This window comes from Muntiacus reevesi, chromosome 10 (genome assembly GCF_963930625.1).
Source record: "Muntiacus reevesi chromosome 10, mMunRee1.1, whole genome shotgun sequence".
Lineage (NCBI taxonomy): Eukaryota > Metazoa > Chordata > Mammalia > Artiodactyla > Cervidae > Muntiacus > Muntiacus reevesi.
This window is the reverse complement of record NC_089258.1, coordinates 41465150-41474470: the sequence shown is the minus strand read 5'-3', so window position 1 is coordinate 41474470 and position 9321 is coordinate 41465150. Positions and strand designations below refer to the sequence as shown.

The window sequence follows — 9321 nt, the reverse complement described above, 5'->3', positions numbered from 1 at the left end:
TTTGCCTCATAGGCAAACGCGTCTGGTTTCGTGGGAATACAACGAATGCTGGCGTCTAGCAGACCTGGATTCAGAGCCAGCACGTGTCTGGCCAGCATCAGCCACAGGGAGCAGGAACCCCCTGGCTCACAAATCCATACTCAGCCACGGGCACGGTGATCCGTCTCTCACTGCTTGTCTCTTGCTGTTCTAAGTACTTGCTGGGAATTTTTCTAGCCAGTGTGCGGAGCAATCATCACTGAAGTGTGCCAAACACCCTGCCTTTGTTTTATTGTTTTCATATTTTTCCAGCTCATCGCCTATGTTCAGCATACAGTCCCTGGCCTGCCCCAGTCCATCTCCAGGAAACCACTCCATGTGTTGTTTGTGTCTTGGAATAAGTTTTGTGCATGAAAAAGTGTGTGGTCAGGTCATTCAGAATGGCTGTCCTCTTGCCCTCTGTCCAGCCCCTGCCTGACCAGGACCTTAGTCACACGACTGACCCTCCTACACCCTGGCCCCAGGCCCCAGCTGTGCCGTTCTTATCAAAGGGGTCGTAAGGGGCAATGCCCCTCTGCGGGTTTCCCTGGTAACCGATGAGCCACACCTGGCAGTCTCCTCTCCCCACCAGGAGCAAATGCTTCCCCATGTCCTGCCCACCACCTGCTGCACACGATGGGGTGTTGCTCCGGGAACGTCTTCAGACACGTATGCTCCCCCTTCCCTGACACCACTGACGTCTCTGCCTCTGCCTCCAGGCTCTTTCTTCGGTCTTAAAGCCGGGCGTGCGCCGGGCTTGCAGCCTGTGGGGTGCAGCCCAACAGGAACACACAGCAAAGCTCGCGTGTTTATGTCTTTACCGACTGACTGTCATGGGGCTGAGCCTCCGCACTGCGTGCCCTGCGATGCACTCAGGGCTGCGTGTCCAGCACCCGCTGCAGACCGCACAAGGCCCCGGCTGACGCAGGGCCCCCCATGTCTCCACCGCCTTCACCCCCTCTTCTGGGTCACACAGCTGGGTGCCGGCATCTCCTGTTCACGCCCCGTTCACGCTGCACTGGGTGTGCTAAGACGCCACCCCAGGCCTGCAGACAGTTGTCAGAGCCGGTACCCCGGCCACGCCCACCCCATCACCTGGGTTCCCATTTCTGTGCATCCTCCACCAGCAGCTGGACTCATCAGGGTTTCACTTTTGAGAGTCCAGAGAGTACGAGGAAGGAGCAATGCGGGTTAACTCGGCATTTCTCTGGTGCCCGTGTGCTGTGTCTTCCCAGCATTCAGGCTCCCCCTCTTCAGAACCGTCTACTCATTTTCTTGGCAATTTTTTCTTGATTGTCCTCCTTTTCTCCTTCTTAATTTTGAAGAAGCGCTGCGTCTCCGCTAGCTGGCCATGCCTTGTCGGCGTTGGACGTTGACGGTGTCTCCTGAGCAGCACACAGTTAAAGAACTCCCTCCTCACTCGAGAGTACAGAGACCCTCTCGCGTTTCTTCAGCAGCCTTAGCCACCTCTGCCGCTCGGGTCTTCAGTCCTTCCAGCGATGCCTTAGCTTGGTCTGAGGCTGCGCGTCCAAGGATTCTTTTCCCCGTAGACTGCGTGTCCCCTCCTTGCCAGGCACCAGATCACCCCTCCTCTCCTCACTGAAGTGCATTCACTTGCCGGGCCCCCAAATTTCTAAGCATGTTTCTGGCATCTGTTTTCTGTCTCTTGTCTATGATCAGTTCTTTCTCCAGAAGCAGGATTTTCCTGATCACTTCTTTCCAATGTGTCTTAATATAAGGAAGGCTAATTCCCCTTTCTCTTTTCTTTTTCAAAAGTGTCTTATTTATTCTGGTTATTTGTTGCTGCACAACCTTTAAATGGTTTGATTCTTTAAAACAACCATACTAGAGTTTTTATTGGAAAAGCATTACCTGGGTAGATGTATTGGGGAGGGGTGAAACAGATTTCACAATGCCAAGTTGCCTCATCCATGAATATGGTATTATCTTCCCTTTTTCATATCTGATATGATGTCTGTCTTCTAAGAAATTGTATAAGTTACTTTTATGAGGGTCTTAGGTATTTAGTGTCAACTCTTTGCCCGTTTGTAGCTCTGGCTGCTGCTGTGGACACCATTTCTCCTCCTACCTTGTTTCCTAGGTAGTCGCTACCGGTTGAAATTATTTTCACAGAGTCAGCACAAGTGGAGAAGCCTTTCATGAGACACAAGGGAACGCGCTTCACCTTGGCTGGGTCCTGGGATTGAGCTTTTAGCCACACAGACGAGTGGACAGCCCAGGCCTGCCCTGTGCACGAACGTGGCGAGGAGCTGATGACCCCGCGCCCGAAGCACACAGCCACGGTCACAAGGCCAGCCGTGTCCTCAGGCTGCCTGAGCTTGCCCACCTGCTCCTGGGTCTCCCTGAGAAAGCCTCTACCCTCCTGAGAGGCTCCCTCCTCTGCACACGGGAGCGTGACTCTAACGGGCCCTGAGGCCGATCTGACGGTTAAAGAGCACGGTGTACACGAAGCCCTCCGGGGTGCCCGGCACGCGGTCAGTCTACAGCGCGGGTTAACTTCAGCATCGCCGGCTGTGTGACCGCAGGACAATCATTCAGTCAGTTTGGGCTTCGCTTTTTTCACTGAAAAGTAAAAATAAAGACATTGAGGTTCCTTTTCTTACCTACCCCAGAGTCCGATCACAATGGCAACATAGGAAATGGAAAACTCGCTTTATAAACCATGAAGTGCTGTGGGCATCTAAGGCAACGACAGCCACTGACGCCCTGTTCGCTTCTTTTCCCCTTTCTCTTCAGAACCACTTTGCGCATTTTGCTTCTGTGCACATCTGTCCATCGTCAGCAAATAAGAATTCAAACACATTGGCTGGGTGTCTACCGTCTGCCCTGTGCAGTGTGAAGTGATTCCAGATTTACAAATGCCCCCTTCTCGCTCATCCAAACAACCTCATGAAGCGTTACAGCCTGTGTTTCACATGAATCGGTGGACCAAGGCCCACCCTGCTCAATTTTCTGAATAGTCACTAAGAAAATGGCTCACCCAGGAACCTAGCTGTTCCGCTTGAAAACAAAACCAACTTTCTGCTTAAGGAGTCTTGATCCTGTGGCTTAAAGTCCCCAGGACCGACTTCAAAAGCCTGCTGGAGATCAGACATGTTGACAAAATGTGTGATTCAAAGGAAGAAAAATGGTGAAATATTGATCAGCTCTACCTGTGAGTATGGCAGATGGACGCTACGTATGTTATCTTCTTTAACGACACCTACAGACCTAAACACACACACACACACACACACACACACACACACACACTTTATCTGTCTATGGCCTCATTTTATGGAAGAGAAAACTCAAATTAACACACTCCATCATTTTCCTGAGTCCCAGAGCCAGAGTGTCTGGTGTGATTTGGCTGCAAACCCTATAGGACTCTCCAGGTTGCATGGTCGTCCTTGGGAACAGGAGAATTTCATTAGATGGTTGTGTTAGTTTAGAACCTTCAGAGGCACTCTGTATAGTTCACCCCAAGAGGTTCAACAAGGGGAGTTTTCACCAGCACTTTGGAAGAGCTGAGGGAACCAGCTGCTGGTACCAGCTCCGGGAAGCCCCTCTTCCCCCTGGGATGGTGCCCAGGTCCCAGAAGTGCAGAGCCAGCCCTGCCGGGGCCGAGGGAGCCTGCGGCTCCCAGACTCGCCTCCGCCCCTGCTCTCCGTGGGGAAGCACACAGACCGCAGCAAGCAGACCCGTGCCCGGCTAGGCTTGCCGGGCTTCAGGCTGGAAAGCTCGCGGGAGCTCACAGGACAGGAATGCAGCTGAGCTGCTCCAGGACACGCTGGGCGCTGTGAGTGGTGTCCCAGGAATGCTGCTGCAATAGAAAATTTACCTGGAAAATTCATAAGACTTAGTTCAGGAACAAAAACAAAAAAAGCAAGCAGGGTCCATGCAGGTGCACGCTTATGTGCCCGAAAATGTGTCCACGCACCTTGCATCCTTGCTTCAGGAAGACCTAGGTCATCTTCCGTCGATTTCTTCCCCTGCCTCTAGAAGTGCTAAGCTCAACGAGAGTGATCACTTACTGATCACTCTCACTGGTTGAGCTGAGTCCAATGGTAGGAGCCCTACCTTTCCATGAAGCAAGCTACAAGGTAAAAGGGGGAATTGGAGTGGGTGTCAAATCACCAACCACTGATATTTCAGAAGGTCAGGAGGAAAAGCTCAGACCCCAGAGCACAGTAAGACACAAATGTGTCCCCAGAGCAAAGGCCATAGCACAACTCTGAAGTCCGGAGCTGGAAACGCAGACATCACGGGGCTGGGCGTACATAGTGGCTCTGACGGACCGTCTGCTCCCAGTCTGTCTCAGCTCCTGCTGGAGGCTGGCAAGCCCTACATCTGCTCCCCGTATCCACTCCCTGTATCCATTCCCCATATCCGCTCCCCGTATCCGCTCCCCATATCCGCTCCTCGTATCCACTCCTTGGTTTCAGTTCACCCCATCAGGCTCTGTCTCCATCATCACAGGCCCTCCTCCCTGCATCCAACGGAGTCCTCTCTCTCTGCGTGTCTGTCTCCAAACCTCCCTTTTACTCTAAGGACACCAGGTGTCAGACTGCGGGCCACCCTCCCACAGCATGACCCCACAGCCCTATTTCCAAATTCACTCCCATTCTCAGTGCTGGGTCTTAGAACGTCAAGGCGGCCCTGGGGGCAGAGTTCTACCCTGGCTCCCAGGAACCATATGAGAACCCCAGGTTGAAGCTCCACCATGGACACCTTGTCAAAAAATCATCCAGGTAATCAGGATGCTCTTTCTGGGGGACTAGCTCCCATTTCCCAGACATTCTAGGAGTATCTAAAATAGACACATTTTGTGTAACTGTAAAAGTAAAACTTTTAGTAATAGCAAACGTTGCATAAGACAACTTCTAGTCTTTTAAAGCCTGCTTTCTCCAGGAATCCCGTGGGACGCTACGCACATGTGACTTCATCTTCACACTCACAGATGCCCTCCACGTAGCACCAGCATCACCCTTCAGAACAGGCAGAAGCTAAGGCTCGGGTGGGAGGGCAGCTGCTGGAGACTGCAGGTTAGTGAACTGAGGAGTTCCGTTTAAGTCCAGGTCATCCTGACTCTGAGACAAGCTGCTCGCCGCTGCGTGGGTCAGAGGCACACATTAAGCGCTCCTGTGGCCTCAGCCTGTCACTCCCTTCCTCCCTGCGGACCCAGTGAGGCCCCTGATATCAAGGCTGCCCTGTCCCAGGTTCTGAAATCCTCATGCCTCTGTGTCCCTCCTCCCAGCTCTAATCATGGACCCAGACAGGAATTCTCACCCTGCTGTAGTCAGGCCGCAGATGCTGGCCTCCAATACCAACCTGGCCTCCCTAGTTGCATGGACAACGCCCTGCCCCTGCACACACACATGCACACACACACACACACACTGCCTTCTGCACACGCACACACACACACATGCACACACACACTGCCTTCTGCACACACACACACACACGCACACTGCCTTCTGACAGAGCCACAGGCAGCATGGGCCGGTGCCTACCTGGGCACAAATCATTAAAATCCTTTGGTCATTGTTGAAGAGAAGAGAACTTAAATACCACCTGCTGTGGTCACCACCTTGGCCTCAGATGTGAGATGGGGACTGTAAGAGCCCCCCATCTGCCCCCCAAGAGCCATGGAGCTCACTAGATCCAGCAACCACAGCCCGTATGTCATTGTGGATCAGTGAACAGAGCTCAGAGTAAGCAGGGTGAGACGTGATCGCCATTGCCAGCACCGCCTCTAAACCCCAACAAACTTCACCACGGAGGCAGCGTTTATGTCCCTAAAGCTTCATGTTGACCAGACGAGCCGCCGAGGCCAGCAACTCCCTTGTGTTTCTCATGCAAGGACTCAAGATATAGGACAACTTTGCATATAACACCAGGAGGTGTTCATTTCCTGCATGAGAATGGGGAAAGAAAATCAACTGATTTCAGTTCCTCTTTTTGTTTAAAAAGATCTAAATCCCCCACCCCGCTTTGCGACGTGCCCCAACCGCAGATTCTAGAAATCCCCTTTGTCCTCCTGTCCTGGCAAGCCAGGGACATGGGGCAGCTTTGTGAGACGGCGTCTGTAAGAGAAGCCAAAGGGAAGGCGCCCCACACAGAACCTTCAGGAAAACTTGTGCTGATTTCATAGTTGAGGCCAGCCATGATAGAAATCAGTTCTGCAAGGCAGAATTCAGGCAGAGTAAAAACCATGAAAGTCCGTTCACAGCGTAAACAGCTGGAGAGGCCGGAGACGCCGTGGCGGGAGCTGCGTGTCCTGTGATGCGGATGAGGTGTTCCCACTCGGGCCCCTGAGACGCTTCAGTGCCAAGCCCGGGGGCAGACAGGTTTGGACTCCAGTGCGGAAGCTGTAAATGTACCTGCCTTTCGTTTTATTTCAGTAACCCACTCCGTTATTGACAGACAACTGGGTCATGTGAGGGTTTTTTCACTGCATAGAATCTAAGAAAAAAATGAAAGCTTGCAATGCAAACTTTCCTCATCAAATGGACCCCACGGGAAAGAAGAAGCCAGGTGTCACCACCCCGGGGCCTGTTATTTGGAAGAAGTAGAGGAGCGAGGAATTGAAGCCACGTCAGAGCAAACTCGCCCCCCGAGCCCGCCCTCGGCCCCGCGTTGGCTGGTGGCACAGCGGTCACTCGCCCAGCACCGCCCGCCCCCCTCGCGGCAGCCCCAGGAACCGGGGTTACGGAGAAGCCAGGGTTCAAAGCCAGTCTCAGGCACACGCTCAGGGACCCTGACCCCGCTTCAGCTTAGTGTCCTGGCCGCCCCCAGGGTCTCCTGTTTGAACATCTGTCACCATCTGCCTCTGAGGGTCTGGGCTTCACTCACAAACCATCTGACCAGGATACATCTTAAAGAGCGGAAACATAAATGCAATCCAAAAGAGAGAACTCAGTTTTAAAACTGGGTGTATGTGGCCTGCCGGCAGCCAAGCCACCAACTTCTGTCGAGTCTGCTCCCGAAGCCAAAGCTGGGGTTTCAGACCCTGCAGGGGCCAGGGCAGAGCTCAGAAAGGAGAGCGTTCCACAGATGAGGCAGGGGGAAGCGGGCCTGGGAGGAGAGGCCTGGGGGCGAGGCCCAGGGGGTGAGCCTGGGGCCGGGGCGAGGCCCGGGGGGGTGAGCCTGGGGCTGGGGGCAAGGCCCGGGGTGCGAGGCCCGGGGGGTGAGCCTGGGGCCGGGGGCGAGGCCCAGGGGGTGAGCCTGGGGCCAGGGACGAGGCCTGGGAAGGGGAGACCTGGGGGTGAGGGCGAGGCCTGGGGGGTGAGCCTGGGGCTGGGGGTGAGGTCTGGGGGGGTGAGCCTGGGGCTGGGGGCAGGCCTGGGGCCGGGGGCGAGGCCCAGGGGGTGAGCCTGGGGCCAGGGGCGAGGCCTGGGGGGGGGGGTGAGCCTGGGGCCGGGGGCGAGGCCCGGGGGGCGAGCTTGGGGCAGGGGGCGAGGCCCGGGGGATGAGCCTGGGGCAGGGGGCAAGGCCCAGGGGATGAGCCTGGGGCCGGGGGCGAGGCCCGGGGGGGGGTGAGCCTGGGGCTGGGGGCAGGCCTGGGGCCAGGGGCGAGGCCCAGGGGGCGAGGCCTGGGGCCAGGGGCGAGGCCTGGCGGGGGGGTGAGCCTGGGGCTGGGGGCGAGGCCCGGGGGGTGAGCTTGGGGCAGGGGGCGAGGCCCGGGGGATGAGCCTCGGGCTGGGGGCGAGGCCCGGGGGGGTGAGCCTGGGACGGGGGCGAGGCCTGGGGGAGGCACGCTGTGTGGGAGGCCTGGCGCGGGGAGGCCTGGTGGGGAGAGGTCCCTCTGCTGCTGATTGCCTGTGGTGCTAGACACACAGGCTGACAGAAAATGCTTATCAAAGAGAATCTCCCCAATCTGATCATAATTGATGCAATGTTCTGTGTCGAATCACTTCCTGTTTCCTGATTGTGGATAAGAAAAATGTGATTTAATCAGAGCATTTGCCACAGTTCAGAGCCCCCGCAGACGAAGCCAGGTGCAGCCTGCCCTTCGCAGAAACACCAGGGTGATCCAGGATGCAAGGCGTCTGCTCACAACCACGGCCACACACACAGCAAAACCAAAACCACAACCACAGCCCCAATCACAGCCACGGGAGGAAAAACTGCAGGCGCCCCAGGGAGAATGGAGGACGACTCCACAACAGACCCTCCGCCTTGCCAGAAGTTAGCTCATGAGACCATTCAGCTCCCGAAAGAGGCTGGGTGGAGAGGACACAGTTCTACCCCGTGCCTTCTCTCTGCCCCAGGACGACCCTCCTCGCTCGGGAATGTCAGCCACAACCCACACTCGTTTAGGCAGAGCTGCTGTTTCATCCGTGTTTCACATCTGAACAATCAAGAATCAGAAGGAAGGGCCCAGCGCAGTCGCAGGGCCCGCGGGCTCGGGGCCTGGCCCCTCCAGCGGTGCCTTCAAGCCCTCCTGCTCTGGGGGAGGGAAACAGAGGGAGAGGCCCTCCACCCAACAAGCCCTTCCTAAACCTCAGGGACCTGCATGCCCCCTGAGCCCTTCATGTGTCCCAGGCATGGTTACAAGCGCTAGAGATACAGAAGCATTAGAAGATGAGCAAGATCTCCACTCTTAAGTAACTGAGAATATTCTAAGCAGAAGCAGCAGATAAAACAATAATAGCTAAGGCACACGGGGGGGCCAAGAGACAGCGGTGACTTGGACACGTCATAGAGAGTTCCGGGCATGGGAGGACCACCCTCAGGATGTGGGGCCTAGTGAAGGCTCCCCACAGCAGGGGACCCACGCAGATGCCTGGAGGAGCGGCCACTGGAGCACGGGATGAGCCTGCACAGTTGTGTACACGGCCGGTGAGGGCCAGGGCTGGACTGTGCGAGGGACGGCTCCATGTGGGGGCCCCACTCTGAGCCCAGGGGACCGTGGTAGGGCAGCAGGCTTCTCCCTAACGGGGTGGGAGCCACGGACAGGGGCTGAGCGGAGGTCCCCCCGGCTGAGCTCACAGCAGGCCTGTCTGGGCACTAGAGGTTCAAGGGCAGCAGGAGGACACTAAGGAGGCGGTGGCCGTAACCCAGGGGACAGCTGCTGAGAGCCAGACCGGGGGTGAAGGGCGTTCCGGGCGAGTGTGAAGGCAGAGCCTGCAGGATTTGCTGGTGGACCAGGAGGGGAGTGAGGGGACAGCCAAGGGGGACCCCAGGGTTTCGACCTCCGCCATAGGAAGCGTGGAGTGACCGGGAAGACAGGGAGATGCTGAGAAGACTTCCTCCTCTGCAGACGGGCGTAGCTTCATCGCCCCCACGTCCCCT

General features: G+C 56.3%; 1 protein-coding gene across 1 annotated transcript; it reads right to left on the bottom strand.

The window, feature by feature from the left end:
* Window positions 1-7057: 7057 nt before the first annotated feature.
* LOC136176340 (basic proline-rich protein-like) lies at window positions 7058-8907 on the bottom strand. The gene is made up of 2 exons (XM_065946510.1): window positions 8862-8907; window positions 7058-7770 (listed from the first exon to the last, which is right to left on the bottom strand). The coding sequence occupies exons 1-2, from the start codon at window positions 8905-8907 to the stop codon at window positions 7058-7060; spliced, it is 759 nt and encodes a 252-aa protein (XP_065802582.1).
* Window positions 8908-9321: the final 414 nt, after the last annotated feature.